The sequence below is a fragment of the Aplysia californica genome, unplaced genomic scaffold, assembly GCF_000002075.1.
Source record: "Aplysia californica isolate F4 #8 unplaced genomic scaffold, AplCal3.0 scaffold00529, whole genome shotgun sequence".
Classification (NCBI taxonomy): Eukaryota; Metazoa; Mollusca; class Gastropoda; order Aplysiida; family Aplysiidae; genus Aplysia; species Aplysia californica.
In genome coordinates, this window is record NW_004797799.1 from 334,343 (window position 1) to 353,822 (window position 19,480).

Genomic DNA, 19,480 nt, shown 5'->3' on the forward strand with positions numbered 1-19,480 from the left:
AGGAGTTTTTCCTCAGAATTCTCCCTAAAAATATGAAATAAGGACAGAAATCGAATACTTCAGAACCCCATTAGATTAAGATTATGTAACAAACTGACCGAGCATAAAGAATAGTGTATTTTCAGGGCACTTACGGTAAGTCGCTGTAATATTGCAAATAAAAGTGGGGGTTTCTTAAACTTCATTTATATTAAGTCACTCACAACCTGACCTGACGGAAACGTAAATCAAGACAAAACAATGCAAATCTGATCAAGCTAAAAAATTGGTTACCAAAGTACTTGGCAGGTCTACATTGCTATCATTTGTACATGTTTATGTTTCTACGAAACACTTCTAACTATTGACATGTTAGTATTTAGATCTGCTGCTACCATCAATACACACACAACAGCATTAAAACAGGTAACAAATAGATGACAAAAGGATAGGGTTCATCAGAATCAACACTATCTACAACCGTCATCAATAACAGAGGAAATGTATGAAAGGGGCCGGCAGGCCTAACCAGTTTTGTATTTTTAATCTAGTACAGTGGATACAATCTGAAGTCTTTGTTGTTTTTTTAAACCCTACAGCATCCGTCTGCAATCTAATCTTTACAAACTACAGCTGAAAACAATAAATGATAATACACATTCCAACCAAAATTGGTTCCAGCAAACATATGCTATTAGCTGGTTTTGACTGTGAAATGCTTCAATACTCCAAATGCAAAAGTATGGGAGATATCAGAAGTGTTATTCTTCTAAGCATGTAACTTTTTTTCTGGTCACACTTGAAGGTGAACAACTTCATCTCAGGAAATAGGAAGGTGCACAACATTGAATTAAAAAAAACATCAAACCGCTACAGTTAACGAGTAGGACCCAAGTTGCCAGTGATTACCAAAAAGATCGGGCTATTGATCGCACCTGTATATAAGCCACACCCACTAGATTTTTAAAAATCTTAACTTTTTTTCACAAACAAGCTGCACTGGTTTATAAGCAGCAGCAGAGTATACAACACAGATATATGTACATCACATTTGTTCAGTGTCACCATTGTCCAGTCGGCTGAATCCACTGAAATCTCCTTCTACGATGTTGGAGATGAAGAGATCAAGTAGTGTTAGAGAAAATATGTAAAATTTTTAGCTAAGAATAGACGAGGGGAAGATTCTCCAGCAATCGGGAAAATCTGCAAATAAGCCACGAGGAAAAACGTTCATACTTAGAGCCCAAACTTAATGCTACTGTACAAATTCACATGCCAACTGAATATGAAATCAGTCCAGATTTGGGAAAATTATGACTTTTTGGACAACAAAGACTTGTTACCTTGCTACAGCCATAGTTTTAGGGAAAGTAACATGCTCGAAAAATGCACCAACACTTGGAAGCTTATAAACCAATCACAGACAATATATCTTATGCCATAGTTATTTTAGTTTAAAAGAAACAACTGTGCCATAAAAACGGTAATGCTAGATACAAAAACAAGGGATAACAGAAGGGTGGGAAACAAACAAGATGTGTACCAGCTGCTCACAAACCATCCACTCACATAAAGAACAAACTCTCACATCTACAAAGAGCAGTCTCTTCTTAGCCAGAAGTCAAGCATATTATAATAAGAGTATTCAGTTCCCCTAAAGCAAGAAAGCTGCAGCACCCACATTGTTCTTATGGTTCTGACTACTTGGTTGTAAAGCAAGAAAAAAAAGCTTGCTATGTGCCGAGTAGTCCAGTCATTTGCTATATATTAGTTGTACATTGGTGGCCTTATGCTGTATGGCAGCTATTTTTGAAAAAGCAGGATAAATAATGACCCAGCACTGTTTTATACAAAAAGAAAATGTTTAAGTCTATAAAGAAGAAGGGTGGTCGTGAGAAAGGAGTTACAATAAGGGGGAGAGAATAACATAACAGTGAGTTCCATTTCATGAAGTGAGGCAACAAACTTAAGAAACAGTTTTCGTAACATAAACATTTGCAATAAAATCTCAAAGCAAATTAATTTCATGTTTCAATTAAAATAAACAACAGATCCTCAAAATTTACAAACATATTTTTCATAACTATGAACAGTAAAAAGAAAAAATATATAAATAGGCCTATTTTACCAATAAAAATTTGACTAAATGTCTCACATCTGTTGTACTATACAGAAAAAAAACTTAATGGAACCACTGAAATGACCTAAATAGATGAAGAACAAAGCTTTTTGACATCCTCAATGCTACGTACGAAATCACGGACAATGAAAATATAAAATCACAGTACAGATCCAGATCTCAATGCTGATATCAAACAGTACATTGTTAAAAAATCAATACGAAAAAACAACAGTACATTTAACTGAACAAAAAAAAGCAATTAGCAGAGTGTTAGTTTTACAAAGAGTTTTACGGCACTTGCGACACAAGTAGGTCATATAGGTGCCCAAATTAGAGATGCTACAAGAGAGTTGCATACAAAGATAAAGAGAAGAGATAAGGACAATAGATATTTGATAGGTAAGAAGGAACAAACCACACCAGAGCATCTGCCAATCACCCACATATCAGCATTGAAATAGAAACTGTCCATAACAATTTTGTATGACCATTCTTACCGATCTTTGCCATGGGCTGCTGGTCAAAGGACAACACACATAACAAGGAGAAAGCAGCAATGCTTCACCACAGCTTCAAGTTATTGCAAGTGCAGGTGCCCGCTGATGACAAAGCAGCTGCGTTATCTCAAGAAAAAAGGGTATATTTTCTTGAACAACCCCATAGCACATAGGTAAATAAGCAGAGTAACATGTCTGACAAATAAATGTTTCAATATTGTAACAAAAAGCACCATAAGCAACATAAATTTGCAACCATTTATGAAAACATTTCGAGTACACAATCATTAAAAACAATCAATATGAAAAAAATCTGACATTTTGTTAAGACAGTCATCATCCTATGTTGCATTGGCCTATGACACACAGGCAATAAATAACACAAATAACTTTCTTTTTCTCCCATGGTAGATTTCAACAATCTTTGTCAGTATTTTACGAATGACCTTCTTGACAATTTACTATAATAGCAACAGCATCAAGTCTAACAGTGCTATCTCTTATTCACTTCACATTATTCTCCATCTCATTTTCTGCAAAACAAAAGTAGCTTGTATGTCAGTAAACTGAAGTCACTTTCGAAACACATTTGGAATGTTGAGTTAAGTTGGAACAAAAAAATCAAATAACTCCTTCAACAACTATTTGAAAGATTAAAATATCCTTTCTCCGTATAAAATCATATTTCAATATGAAACTTTTTTCTCTACACCGCAATAACTTTCAAAAGAGAATCAAACACTGAATTGACACAACAAGAGAGTAGAGATGTGTCCATTTGACCGAACTATTCAATATTCACAATTTTTGCGCAATTCACAGCTATCTGAAGTGTGGCAGAGTCATTCAAATGTAACGTGATTTTTTACAGGCATTCTTATTTATCTCAATCCATTGTAAAATAAGAGCATATTATACCTAAAATAATTGAGGTAAATCCAGCAATACTTTGTACTTGACACTTGAAGCCCAACAAATGTGTATCCAAGAAATCAAGAGTAGGCTGTAGCAACAAGCTCCTCTTTCCCTATTCGAAATTCCAAGCATTATGAAAGGTGACATGACATCATCATATTGCACTGTGTGTGCACCCGTACAACTTGCACTCTGTGGATAGCACTGTGAATAGTTAGTAAATATTGAACAGTGGAGGATAGGGATAGATTTTTATATTTTAACACAGTATTCAAATAACATGAATAGTGACTCTGTGCTTCGAAGCTTCAATGAAGCTTTTTTTCCCTCCTCAACATCGTAGAGCATGACAACTGAGAAGCTTAAGGTTAGTTATGTTACAAATTGAGGGGGAGAACATTCAAGAACGAAGAACTTCATGATACAAGGGAGATAATCACATTTCATTTAACACATTTTTAAAGGTTAATTACAAGGGGTAGGTGGGATTCACTATAGGTACACTAAACAACATAGATCTCCCACATTGTCTGAAAGTTAAAAAATATTGGAATGGTGGTAAATGGAGCAGAAAATAAAACTTGTTAAAAGTCACAACCTCGGTTGATATAACCAATATGCTTTTAAAAAAAAAAAAAAAAAAAAAAAAAGAGGATTTCTAAAACAGTAATGTGTTCAGGGGTCTGATTAAAACAGCAGAGCCACTATTCACTTGTGGAATAAAATTTCTCTTTGTTTATTTGAACTGAGATGTAGTGCACCAACGTTGTGATTGTCAGATTAGAATCTAGATAGAAGTAGAAACAACAGCAGCACAGTAAAATTATCTGCTTCGACAACAGAAAGAATACATAACGTATAATGTGCTCTGACCAATTCACCTGCCCAAAGAGAGAAGGCCAAGATTTTATGCCTAGATATCAAACAGGAATGATCATTATTCCTCTTTTGTTTTCAAATTGAAAAATTCAACAATCTCAAACTCACATGTTTGACAAAAGGTGAAAAAAAAAAAAAACTTCAAAAAGATTGAACAATCAACAAGGCACAGACCAAAAGCCAAAAGTGACAGTGTACATAAAAACAACAACTGACAAATATATATTAACTCAAAGAGGGTTTTTTTTGCTCTACTCAGGATCATATTTTGATTAGTCAGCTATTTTTCTGACAACCTGCAGCAAAGGGCACAAGACAAGAGACTAGTGGACAAGTGGAAGACATAAATAGACTTGAGATCAGACTAACACTGGACATCTTGTAATACACTGTACAAAAGAGGATTAAAAAAACATCCCACTCCACATACATCACACATTATGCTGGGAACAGAGTAATGTTCCAGATACCTAATTCTTCCCAGTGCAGAGGTTCAAGTTTTGATGGGCGAGATTGCAAAAGTATTAGGAAGGGTAACAATGGACTGAAGAGGACTACATGTACTTGGATAGAAACTTGAGAACCTGTTTTCCTTCCATTTATCATTATCATCACTGCATCAAGGCATAGGCCACAAACAAACACTTTCCATATCCTGGACTAGCCCCTTGGTATTATTCCATGTCTTCCCACTTTTCTTTTCTCCCATATACAAAGAAGCCAAACGACTCCGTACTGACGGTAACAGATAGGATTACGAAAGAACAAAAAGTCAGAGGCAATGAACAGGAGGAGCACCTTCTTCTGGGAGGGTAATCAGCCTCAGAGGACAGCACATCTCAATTGCTTGGTGAAGTCAGGGTGTAATCTAAACTGAGTAAAGTTGTAGTCAACAGTGTGTCAACTCAATTATTACGTTTCTCAAGGAATGGCCTAGGAAAACCAAAAGTTGAAGAAAAAGCCCATATCAGAGCAGCCGCCAACCACGTATGTCACAATCTGTACTTTTTAAACAGTTGTTCATTACAGTACATGCAGTGAAATGGATGAACTCACACCCAGCAGAGAGTAACATAATTATACTGGCCAACAAACCTCATGACAGAAAGTGATGACATCTTGGAAAGAGATACAAGTATCAACAGATGATTCGAAACTCCTAATTCAAACAAGATATGTAAGAAAAACTTAAGACCGACACTGCAAAGAGAAGAACTTACAGATCAGACAAAATGCATAAAACTGCAGTTCTGAGACAGAAAAAAAAATCTGTGTAGTATCCACCCCATGTTGGCCCCACATCCTAGACAGAATCAATTTCTACTGTAAGTTTATCTTTTGTCTTTGTACACACGACATGCAACAATTAAAATTATTGCAATTGTAATTGTAAAATGTCCCGAGGTATATGCCCGAGTTGTGTCTAGGCATAAAAATATCTGTAAAAAAATAACTGTAACTGTAAATAACTATATATTATGTTTCTACGAGTATGAATAAAGTTATCTCTTCACTGTTTTTGTTCAGTGTAAAGAATAAGGGAACATACATAAAAGTAACAAAATGCGTGATGTGACAACACTACTCTCACACAGTGAGGGAATATATCAACCCACAAAAGTGACAATACAGTTCACAACTTGCTATTGTACAACAGTTTATATTTACAGATAAACTCAGAACTGAAAGTGTGAGTTAGGCAAAAGACATATGACACAGCAGCTGTATAGTGGTCGTCAAGGTGACAGAAATGAGTTACTTTCTCATTTAAATAGCGATGGGAAAACCTTTCATGGGTTGCCAGTGACAGCCTCCCAGGGCAAAGTTATGTGGCATCATGAATATCAAAACCTAGTGATTCATCAGTATGTAGAGGCAGTAGACCATGGGTGCAACACTTGCAGATTCTCACTCTCAGCATCATTCACACAAACAGAATGAGGGAAAGAGGGAAAAGGGGGGGGGGTGGAGAGGTATGTCACACACGTTACATGCAAAAGCTCAAATCTGGCCCGTCCTCATTCTCCCTTTGACCATGCTGCAAAATGTCTCCCTCACAGCAACAGCAGCGCTGGCACAGGGTTCACTGAGTGCACTGGTCACAGACACCAGCTCTTTCTCCAGGCCAGAGACATACTCTTCATCTGTGCAAAAACAAAAAAATAAAAAAAAATTAAAAAACGAAATATTTTAAAAAGAAGAGAAAATATAATTTTATGTGTGGCAGTGGGGAATTTAAACATCACAGAGAGTCAATCTGAAGGTGGAAAAAAAAATATCACTACAAAAATACTGAGCTTAAGTTTCAGCAAAGAACAGCACATGGACACAGTAACAAGACATCTAGTGCAGGGAAAAAGTAAGACAAATGAACACAAACAACACAGGGGAAATAAAAGAAGGAGTAGGACCTACCAGTGGCACCCTCCATCCACCTGCATAAGAAAACATTTTGATAGTGGTAATATTTAAAAGAAATAGAAGGATTAGGAAACACAGGAGCAACCAGCAACAGTCTGCTGCTGTATATGAGAAATCCCAGTCCACAACCCCATGCATTTGTCAGGAGTATCAGACACTGTGTTCGAGTAAAGAGAAGCATACTGACACAATAACATTAAAAAAAAAGTATTTTAGAGCAGAGAAAAAGTATGACAGATAGACACAAATAAGAGAAGGAAATAAAAGTAGAACAATCTAACAGTGGCATCCTCAAATCACTTGCATATCAGACAGAAGTACATGATGAAAAACAAAAACAACGTATTGCACGTACAGGTAAAGCCTTAAAGTCAAACTTTTCTCACACCTTCAACCCCCCCCCCCACATCCACATGAAAGAAATGAAGTCCACACAAAATATAAAAGACATTATAAAGAGAGACTGAAGCCACAAGAGAAGGAAAGACAGTTTTTACAACAAATCAAGCAAGGCACATTTACATAATAACAGTCATTTTGTGAACGGAAAAATCAAGGGAAAGATTTAGTTTTTGCAAAAGTTTTACAACACTTGCAACGTAATTAGGTCATATAAACGTGCCAAAGATTAGAGGTGTTACATGAGAGTAACAAACACACAAAAAAACAAGGAGAGATAAGGACTATAGCTGTATGACAGAGAAGTAGGAGCAAACTACACCAGAGCACCCCCCAACCACCCATCAATAGAGACAGTCAGATGCCACAGAGGTAAAGAAAAGAAGGAGAATTTTCCAGACTGGCCCCTTTCAACCATCTGTAGAAGGAGAGTACAAGTGACTTACCCGCTGCGATGGGCGAGAGCTGTGTGTCTCTGACCACACTGGCCAGTACTTCTCCCACCAGGAAAAACATCTTCACGTGGAGTTTTGAAGTGAGACTCTGGACCAGCACCTCCAGGCTCTTACGGACAAGGTCAAAGGCCAACATCCTGGGGAACAAACACACGCACCAAAAATGTATATAATTTTCTAAATAATATTTGTGAGTTATAAGGACGCAAAATAACACAATGACCCTTAAACATCACAGGGTAAAAGTCATACCACAATGTGAGAAAAGAGAATTAGTTTGACAAAAGAGAAGCACATTGACAAAATAAAAGTCGTTTGGAGGAAGATTAAAGTTAGGTATGCAAAGAGAAAAAAAAAATAGAGGGGAAGAAATGACATTTGACCAAAGAGTGCCACCCTCCACCCACACTAGTTTTTGGGTTAAACATAAGTTAATTAACCCAATGATGGTAAACTGTTGGTGGGAATAGGGCCATACCACAAACAGAAATATGGATGAAAAGTATCTTCTTATCGCTTTCCACTTTACCACATATTCTGGCCTAGAAAATGAACATTTTAGGGCGAAGTAGATTATTAAGTCACACAAAAAAAGTATAGAAAGCATCTAATTTTAAAGTAATTTCACTTGTGGATAGAGAAAACAAAAATGAGGGTCTAATTGGTATTTAAATGAAAATTCAAAATGGCTAGTCTAGGCAAAGGGATTTGCATTCAAAGGGAAGCTCATATATCAAAGGATAAAGCATTTGAAAGTGTCAAACGCAATGCAAAGGAAAGCAGTATTGCTGTAGCAGTATCAAAAACTATTTTATAAACAACTAATCCCAGGGTAATTTCTCTTTCTGAGCAGGGCAAAGTTTGTAGATATGTGAGGCATCATGTTTAAATCAGGTACTCGTCAAATAATCAAATAGAAGAAAGCGGCATGTTTCCACTTGTTTGGCAATTTTTAATCAACGTTTTGTTTTTTGATTCATCACTTTCTATGTCTATTTAAAAACTTATTTACGTGTGGATTTTACTGAAAAACATGATTAAAGGTTCATATGTAAATGTAAGTAAATGTAAATTTGCTGTTTCCAAGGACTCTTAAGCTTTGGAAGTCACTAAACTTTGGTGGCCATTTTCTCGATAACTTTACCATTGATCCCCACCTCCTTCAATCAGACATATTCAATATACAAGTGTATGCTTTTCACAAAAAACAAGATAAATGAACGAGCTTTATTTAAGATGATTAATAACTCCTTATGACCAAAAATTGACGAGCGCCTGATGCCACCACGATGTGACACATGTGTGACAACTTGAGCATCTCTTGCATCATCAGCTGTGGCCACGACTCACTTGTATCTGACGGCATCGATGACACTGATGACAGTGGCGGGATCCGTGTCCATCAGAGTTGTCTCCTCCTTGTACTGACTGCGGGCAAACTGCAGCACCCCAGGTGGGATGCCAGGGCGGGCCAGGAGCTCAAACAGGGGCAAGTCAATCAGTCTCAATGCCTGGGGGTCACGACCTCTCACAGAAGCCGAGCATAGGTGACACGTTACCTGGGGAAATGGGAAATAGAATTAATTTACGGGGGGGGGGGGGGGGGGGGAGGGGGTGGGCGCGGTTAGCATAGCATACATTCAGTCAGCACAGCAGCATCTACTTTTTTCAAAGCAAAGTAAATTAGGAAAAAAGCAAGATGTTTTGATAAGTGCTTTATGGCACTTGCAACACAATTAGGTCATATAAGTGCCAAGGTATAAAAGTGTTACAAGACAGTAACAAACACACAAAAGGAGAAGAGATGAGGACGATAGATGTTTGATTGGAAAGAAAGAGCAAACCACACCAGAGCACCCGTCAACCATCCACAAGAGAAAAAGCAAAAACTGAAAAGATACTGAAGCAGACCACACCACTCTACTCACTGACAATGTGCATCTAAAATTAAAGCACTTTCCTGACCAGATCTTTAATTCAAATATTTAAAAACCTCTTCACAGCCTACCCTGAGATTGTATAAACTACTTGATACCATTATTGAAGAGTTCTGGCAGTGAAGGGATTAAAAGCTGTGAATGATCAACTGCTTGACAGAGAGGAGAAAAACTAAATGATTTCATGGAGATGGCCTCATAGCTGTTAAAATCCAAAGATGAGGTGGTATGAACTTACACTACATGTATACCAAAACAACCCTGACTCTGATATTCAGGACAGCTGAGTAATAGATCAAATGACTACCGCTATACTTTGTCTTGAAAAGATGGGTGGGGGAGTAACAGGCTTACCACATGTAGAATACAGGCATGAACTTCAAAAGTATCAACCAAGGAACAAAATATTGGGATACCTTCAAAATGAGTAACTTACAGGCACTGCTCACTTGGACTAATCATAATACAGTGGAGTCCACTAAAACTGAAATCGGCTGAATAATTTCTGTTCAGCTACATTTTTGTTTCAGAGAAGTTGCTTGAAAAGAAAGAAAAAAATCAGAGACTTTATTTTATTTCAGTTTATTACTGTTTTCAAATTAACCATGTTCAGGGTGGCATCCGTGGCCTAGTGGTTAGGTTCCCAGACTCGCAACCATAAGGTCGTGGGTTCAAATCCCATCTGGGACCTGACGTTGTGTCCTTAGGAAAGGCATTTTACACGAATTTTCCTCACTTTACCCAGGTGGGAATGGGTACCCAGCTATAGACAATGAAAGATCTTGTAAGTTTGCTAGTGTTTGAGTGCTTAATCAGCTGCTTGCATTTTATGCTTCCCGGGAAGCTGAGAATGTTTCTGAGTGTCCTATGGTCTGCTGGGGTAATAATATATAGTGTAAAGAGCATGATAGAGCTTGCTGTAGAGCAGGATTGTGCGCTATACAAATGCTATTTATTATTATTAAGAGGACTTTATTGTACATATAACATGACAGAAATACTAAAAATAAGTAGAAAGAGCACACCATATTACAGCACCCTTAATCACCTGCACAGTAAAAAAAAAAACTCAAGAGAAAGAGGGAAGACAACACAAAAATACCAGCAGATCTCATCCAAAAAAGGACCAATACAATTTCGACAGAAATCTTAAGGGCACCTGAGTAAGTCTTCACTGATGCCTCAAAGACATGAGAACATAGACATCTGAACAGAGGTCAAACATCATACTCAGAAGACATTCAATAATCTCAAAATCCAAAACAGATTCCCTGTTTAAGAATTAATATGGTGAGCAAAGCTATGACAAAAGCCACTGAGAAGAAAAGAAAAACAGATATCAATCCTCCAAGGTGCATTTCAACCTCAACCACACGTGGAGGATAACCAAATCAAAGAAACTTATCCCAAGTAGTAGAGAGCAATGTCCTGCAGCCAGTGTTATCATTGAAAAACTAAGGGAAGCGTTATCATTTCAAATTTCAGTTCCACATATTGCACTCGACAAACCCACATTAATGCCCTAGCCTTACCTGAATACTCATCAGTCGTCTCATAAAGTTTTCATCAGCAGCAGAGTAACGGAAATCAGTCAGATCAACGCATGGAGACTGTGATGACCCAGATAAAGATCCAGGTGATGAAGAATCGAATGACCCACAAACAGACGACGAATTTTGATTCACATTTTTCACTTCAGAATGTCTACCATCGTGACCGTCAGAACAACTTTCATTAGATACGTTGCCATTTGTCTCATCTGGCGAGTGGAACCCTGGCTCAGGTTCACTGTCGGATGGTGTGTTAATGCACACGGGAATAGCACCGATAGGTCGGCGAGCGGGTTTTGCTGGAGGAACGGAGTTGTCTAGCGCTGATGATGACGTGTTCACTGGCTGAATTATTTCGCCGTCGCTGCTGTCCACAGAGGAGAAATTTGCAGGGTAAATCAAACTCCGGGACAAAATCTGTATATCAGGGCTCTCCACCCCGTTGCTGTTGTCTGGAGGATGAGGATCTGGTAACTGCCCAGGGGTTGGTGAATACGCCTCAGACGATGACGATGTAAACGAATCGTGTCCTTGTAAATCATTTTCATCGATGAAAGAAACTCGGCGGTCTGGTGTTTTCAGATTTTCAAACGATCGAGCTTTCTTTAGAATTCCATTCGAACCACCATTTTCATCCTCATAAAGTGAATCCTTTTCTAAACTTCCACCGTGCTCGCCATCTGTATCCTTGGAATCTGCATCCTCGGCTCCATTGCAAATGCTAGTTGAGGCATCGTCATCCTCAACCTCATCGTGAAAGTTCACAACTGGGCGTTCCATATCAGGCTGAGATTCCCAGATTTTGCACTGACGCCTAAGAAAAGGATAAATAAAACAAATGTTACATTTTGGCTTGAAATGAGAGACCATGAAAAGTGCTTTTAAAATATATATCCATGGCTGGGTACTAACCCCAAATTGAGTAATAGTGTTTGTCAGTCTTGCATCCAGTCATCAATATACAAGCACAATAAATGGAATAATACAGTAACAGAGGGCTGAGATTTTAAAAAATTCTCTTCAGTGAACACTGTACCCTTTTTCTTATCTGGTCTAAGAGTGAAATGTTACTTGAAATTCTCTTACGACAAAACTGTTTTCGTATTCTTGACAAACAACCTTTTTAAATTTGAAAGTAAAGAGAGTAAAAATATTTGATTAATACACCAGAAGAACTGCTAGCTTATATTATAGTTACTACAGCTACTACACTAGTTGTAATTATTCGCCATCTTAAAAAAAAGAGAGCAAACATAACAGAGAACTTTATACAAAGCTTAAGTATATCTGAGAAAACATTTATGAAAAAAACTTATTACAAGTTAAAGTATCCAGGACTTCCGAGGGCATAATAAATTTAAAAAGAAAAAAAAGTAGAACTGTGTGGCTAAACTCATGAGTCACACTTGAAAACATGCTACAATGGACACTGGTTTTTTTTTTACGAATGAGGAATACAAATTGTTTGTTCCATTAACTGAGAAGTTTAGGACAAGACATCAGCCATCTGTTTAGAAGAAAGAAACTGCTCAAGGATGTAACGGACATTCTTCTGATGTCTCACTATAACTGAAGTACCAGAGAGTACCTGTACAACAACAAAAGACTCTTACAAAAAGTGGCATACTCTGTCTAATCAACTCTTGTCTGTTGGACTTTAAAAAACCAATAGACCATTACTACTTTGATCATTAAGTGAAGAGAAAAAGACAAACATGAAAGTGATGACAACAATGTAAGACCCACAAGCACGGTCATCCAAATGCTGTGTGGATTCATACTCAAAGTGGTAACTCGTTTACATGTGAATAATCCTGACTAATGAAAAAAACCAAACTCAAACATTTTTCAAAATAGTTGTGAGGAGATCTTGTTGATATTCTCTCTAAATGTACACACTATGCAAATAGTTTCACAGTCATCATCAGAGTATTCTGCAATCCAAAGGTAGAGCAACCTAACTGCACATTTCGTAATTTTGAAACAAAAAAACAAAACCCCCTCCCAAAAAAACTTTTCGACACATAACCTGAATGTTCCTAAACATGATTGAGCAGAAATGTAGATACGTCACTCTGCCATTCACGATGGAATAGAGATTAGTCACAAAGGCAGCTTAACCACTTTGAAACCTACTATTATGACTGCAGATACAATATCCTGCCTTTGACCAAAGAAAATTCAGTGTAACAAACCAATAAAACTAAAAGGTGATCGATCAGATACATCGCTATGCCTTGCTTGGAGGGCAGTATTATGCAGATGAAAAAAACACACCAAATTCAATAGCCCCGTATGTTTTACGAATTCTTTTGCCTTTCTGTTATTGAATTCTCATACTGAACTGAGTTGAGAAGTAGTTTAAACTGTAATGATATTGTCATGGCTACTGTTTGCGAGGAAGAGCTCACAAAAATAGCAGTGTTGAAAAGAAGCATAAGAGACAGATCATACCAGATTAGCTCAAAGAGATGAGCTTCCTACACTGTCACTCAGTCACTGTGACACTTAGCACAATAATATAAAATGTGCACATCTTTCCGGGCGACCCACCTTAACTGATCCATCTTGGCACATTCAAAGAGAAACCTGCGGCCATCCATCTTGACTGTGAGATCAGCACAGTACACAGCGAGCGCGTCCCGCACCAGGGCAAGCGTGTTGTGGTACAGGTACTCCAGCACGCTCATCACCAGTGAGATGTAGGTGCGCAGATCTGGGTAAGGGGAATCTGTCAATAAAATTATCATAATTGCTCTTTACCTCCATTGCCATAATTGAGATGATTTGGAGTATACATATCCAGTTGCACCTGTTCAAGGTGACCACCCATTGTCGAGGAGAAAAGTGGTCCTTTTGAAAAGTGCAATCACAAAACAGAAAAAAATTGTTGTTCGTTTTGGTAAGGTTTTACAGCGCTCGCAACTGCATAAGGTCATATGAGCGCCAAAGGGAGGATGTCAACAGAGAAGTCTAAACGGGGAATCAGGCTTACTCTGCTCACCTAACTAGCCTCAACAGCATAAAGTCTACTTCGGATATCAAAGCACCCCGGATATAGCAGTTCACAGTGAGTGACAAACATACAAAAGAAGTAGAGGAATAATGACGATAGTAAGGTTAAGGATGAAGAAAGAAAAAGCAGCAGTTCCCCCTAAGTTGTTATGGCAGAGTATGAGCATGACATTGGTAAATCAGCCCATTTACAATTCTACTGTGCATAAGAACATGTTAATATCCCCCTTTTTCAGAACAAACAATGATAGAACATTAGTGCTATCTTATGATATATATGAGACAAATTAATAATTCTAAGATGTTTATTTGGTTTAAAGACAAAAGCAACAAAATCAACTGCATGTACCAGTTCTCCTGTTTTATCCATGGTAAGATCAAGCACCTAGTCTTCTTTGATGAAGATGAAACCAATCAGTAAATAACACATTGAGCCTTTGCTCAGGATTCAAGTACTCACTCAAGTATTCTAAATTTACATGGAATGAGACTCGAGTCCAAAATACTGGACTTGCACATCCCAAAATGAACACTAATACTAATACCCATCTGACCTTTTATCTACACATCAAAGGTATTGTATGTCCAGCAACATATGGGCTCACTGGGAGAGACTACACACAGAAAAATAACACAACTCATTAAGACTCGACTCTCAACATCTGATGCCTCTTCCAAAACAAAATGGGATGTTAACAAGGATAAAATAATGATAACAAGAAGATATGAACACTATCCTCCTCTCTCCCTAAAATATGATACAACTTAGTGTGGTTCCCCCCCTCCCCCTGACTTTGAACATCTGGGAGCTTCTCACCCATGGGAATATTCCAGTCGTTTGTTGTGTTTGCTCTAGACTAGTTTCGCTTTTTCTGGAGTAATGACAGATGCGACATGCAAGGAAGAGTGGGGGTGTGGTACGATGTATACATTCTATAAGATATAATATAATATAATATAATATAATATTTAATATAAGATATAATATAATAAGATATAATATAATAAGATATAATATAATAAGATATAATATAATAAGATATAATATAAGATACATCTTTATTATCCAGACCCTGGCACATTCGTTTGGTGATTCACCACGTGTACACACACACACAAACACACACACACACACACACACGCAGGCTTACAATCACATGCATCATATAAATGAGCAGCAATATAAACAATAATAATCTTAAGCTAGATACACACTCAATGTTATTCTGATGCATGCTCTAAGGTCGTAAGTATACTTATACAAGATGGTTAAGACGGAAGCATTTTGATTGATGATGGTAGAAATGACCTATATCTTTCTTTGTTACAGATCAGAAGCCTAGGTCTTTTACTTCTAACTGATGTTTTTATTTGAGGAAACAACGGATGTTTGTTGTCTAAAAAGATGGAATTAATTTTTTTAGTGCAAGCTGTTATGTACAATTTATCCAAGTAGGGGAATGTAGATGTTGAAATTTTATATGCTTTCCGAATTAGTCGATTTAATTTTTCTTTATCTTGTTGTCTTGTGTTCCCGGCCCATGCTGTTATACAAAAATTGATATTTTCTATGGTTGAATGGTAGAATATGGACATGAACGTTTTATCAACTTTGAAATACTTTAGCTTCCTTAGAAAAAATAGTCTTTTGTTCACTTTTTTATGCAGAAGAGAAGTGTGGACACCCCAGTTGAGTTTGTTGTCTATTGTAACACCCAAATTCTTATAGTCTGACACTTGCTCGATCTTTTCACATTTAATTTCGAATGGCTGCAGGGGCAGTTTCTTTAATCTAAAATCAAAAACAAGTTCTTTTGGGTTTTTTTTCACATTTAAAAGCAGCTTATGATTTTCACACCATTCAGAAAAGTTAGGTACAAAATTCCGGTAAGCGGTTTCGTTATGGTCAGCCTGAATTAGCCCAATTTTGGTTGAATCAGCTGCAAATTTTATCAACTAGATGTTATTGTTGTTTATTTGGCAATCGTTTGTGTATAATGAGAATAAAACTGGTGACAAAACGCACCTTTGAGGGGCCCCTGTATTTGTTGCGATGTATGTTGATGAGAATGTTTTAATTTTACATACTGGGTTCGCTAGTTAAGAAAATTGCCTATCCATGATATTAAATTGACTATGGACTTATAATCTAAAGTGTGTCTACGAAGAAGGTCACAATAACCTCCTCCCTATCAATCAAATTAATACCACAACCGTGCCTCCAGCTGCCAAAAACAACCCCCAAAAAAGAACAAAAACTTCTCAAAACCCCAATAAGAAAGAAAAAACAAGAAAAGAAATAAAACAAAAAACACAAATACCAAAACAGACAACCAAAGCATATATCTCACCAATCATGGAAGCAAATGCCAGGGAATGCAGTGTGGCTGCCAAGTTGGCCAGGGTACGTATGCCAGCTTGGATGACTGTCAAGTTGTTTGTGTGGAGTTTCATGGCCATTGCTACCAGATCTATGCTCGATTCCCTCATGGGGGGCTGATACAGGGAGGCACGGAGGGAGGGGTAGGGGAAGGGGGAATGAGGACAGAGGGATGAGGAGAAAGAGTGGAGAGACAAGGATAGAGGGGATGGAAGGGAGAGAGAGAGAGAGAGAGAGAGAGAGAGAGAGAGAAGAGAGAAAGAGAGAAAAAGAGAGAGAGAGAAATAAGAGGGAGAGAAAGAAAGAATGAAAAAGAGAGAAAGAAAGAAAGAGAGAGAAAGAAAGAGAGAGAAAGAGAGGGAAGGGGTGGGGGCAAGGGGGAAGGAGGAACATTGATAATACTTATTAATTTAATAATCTCATAGCCTTGTCCATTTAAAAAGCATAAATGACTTCTTTTGTTTTAGTATGAGTTTTATGGCACTTGCAACACAATAAGGTCATACAAGTGCCGAAGAGAAGTGTTACAAGAGAGTAACAAACACAAAAAAAGCAGGAGGGATAGAGACGATAGATTTTGATAGGAAAGAAGAAGCAAACCACACCAGAGCAGCTGCCAACCACCCACATAAATGACTTCATTGACTCACATGTCAACCCTCTATACTCAATCATCTCACTTCTGTTTCTCCGCCCCTTTTGCTCTTACACTTTGAAGAGGAGAAAGTCAGCCAAAAAAAAGGAATGAAGTGTGTTCTCACCAGGTGAAACCAAGCCCCAGACATGATCAGGCTGACAGAGAGGGAAGAGTAATTGGAAAACAGTAAAAGAAATTAAGAGAGAGTGAGAGGGAGGAGAAAACTTAAAGAGAGATAGATAAAAGAGATTACACATACGAAGAAAAAAGAGGGAAGCGCATAGAGTTGATAAAATACGCTTTTTTAAAAACCTCATAAAAAGATACTGAGCGTGTGATCACCAGTTTCTGCAACAGAAATTATAAATATATGGCATTATACTATTAGAAATACTACAATCATTCACTACCCAACCCCCACTTCCATACACACACACCCTCCCTCTTCCTCTCACTCTCCTTCAAGGCGCATAATATTTCACATTAAAGGAAATACAATACACAGGTCATTAACATGGAATATGAGGATGATCACAGTTTCTCATTTAAAAAATTGCAAAGTTCATCACAGAGTAGGAAAACCACCCATATTAAATACATCTCCAGACTTATATTCAACATGACTTGCGGTGAGCTAAATTTCCTGAAAACTTTATTTGTTAGCAAAAAGGCAGGCAGATGGGTAATTAAGACACAAGAAATAAAGAGGAAATTGTCAAAGATAGTCACCCATTGCCAAGGAGAAAAGTGGTTCTCTTAGAAAGGCTGACATCCTACACAGTGCCACTTTAATGTAAAAAGATATGAAAAGGAGGAAATGAGAAGTGCCCATTTGTACAGGTGATTGTCTTATACAGGTGGTTGTTTTATACAGATGGTTGTCTTACACAGGTGGTTGTCTGATACAGGTGATTGTCTTTTCAAGGTGATTGTCTAAAACAGGCAGTTGTCTTATACAGGCAGTTGTCTTATGCAGGTGATTGTCTTATACAGGTGATTGTTGTATGATACAGTCGAACCTGCCTTGAAGGCCATCTGTACAAACGGCCACTTTCCATTTCCCCCCCTTGCGTTTTTTCTATATAATTTAACTGTGTAAAACGGGCACCTGTCCAACGCGGCCGCAGCCACAATATTTTAACACACAACCCCTATCACACTAAGCAATAATACCTGTCTTAGACGGCCACCTGAGTGACTTCATTACGTTTTGTCATAAATTGTGCATGGCCCCTGGCCTTATGGGCGAGCTGTCATAATTCAATACCCTGTCGTTGTTGTTAGGTAGTCCCTCCAACCGATCATGTTGCGTAGGCTCATCCCACTGTTGACCAATAGGTACCAATTTTCAGCTGCTGGTGAGGTAAGCGTGTGATCCCTCATAACTCATAAGCCCCGCTCAGAAATCATACACAAATCATAAGTGAGATGAGTGGTCACTGTTTACCCAGTCTGTAATAAAGTAGCAATGGACGTCAACATGAACTAGTGACAGAAGCGTCGCTCGTTCTCCGAGTGGTGGCGACCCAAGAGTTTGTTTTAACAAGGCACTCAATCTTCCTCGTCTGACACATTTCGTTTTATTGTCACCCTTGCGCAAAATCAGCAACAAATAAAAATTACAAATAAAATACAAACCAACAACAATAATGTGGCTACTTTCGATTGGGACCTCAGATGGGAATGGTTTGTTTTCTTCATCTCGATCAGTCCTGCCTAAGACGGCCACCTGTCTTATACGGCCACTTTTCTCCTTGACAATGGGTGGCCGTCTTACACAGGTTTGACTGTACAGGTGGCTGTTAGAGAAGGTTTGACTGTATATTTGGTCGCAATAGCCCTACAACCTCCTATTACTATTACACTGACTGACCTTCTCCAGAACACTGGGCATGAAGGTGGCCATCTTGGCAAGAATGTCCAGGCAGTTGTTCTGCACCGTCTCGTCGTCCTTGTAGACGGCCATGCTGCCCAGAACAGCGGCCGTCGTCTGGCTGGCCACCATGGTCATCACGTTGCCTGGTATGTGGCTCAGGGCGCGCAGCAGTTGGAGGCACATCAGCACTAAGAAGGCCGGGTCCTGCCAGGGGGAAATTGTGTGAAACAATGATGGGAGAGAGGGAGAGAAAGAGCGAGGGGAGAGAGAGCGTGTGTGTGTGTGTGTGTGTGTGTGTGCGTGTGTGTGTGTGAGAGAGAGAAAGAGAGAGAGCGAGCGAAAGAGAGAGGGGAGGGGGGCAAAGGGGTCAGAGAGATAGAGAGACAGAGAGAGAGTGAGAGAGAGAAAGAGAGAGAGA

At 38.3% G+C, this 19,480-nt stretch overlaps 1 protein-coding gene across 1 annotated transcript in view; it reads right to left on the reverse strand.

The window, feature by feature from the left end:
* Positions 1-2,988: 2,988 nt before the first annotated feature.
* The window catches only part of LOC101851290, a gene marked incomplete in the record, with an annotated part of 52,205 nt that continues 35,713 nt past the window's right edge, over positions 2,989-19,480 (reverse strand). The window contains 7 exon segments of the mRNA XM_005106363.3: positions 2,989-6,536; positions 7,659-7,804; positions 9,018-9,226; positions 11,137-11,968; positions 13,708-13,885; positions 16,521-16,665; positions 19,060-19,266. Coding sequence (XP_005106420.2) covers positions 6,394-6,536; positions 7,659-7,804; positions 9,018-9,226; positions 11,137-11,968; positions 13,708-13,885; positions 16,521-16,665; positions 19,060-19,266 — 1,860 coding nt within the window.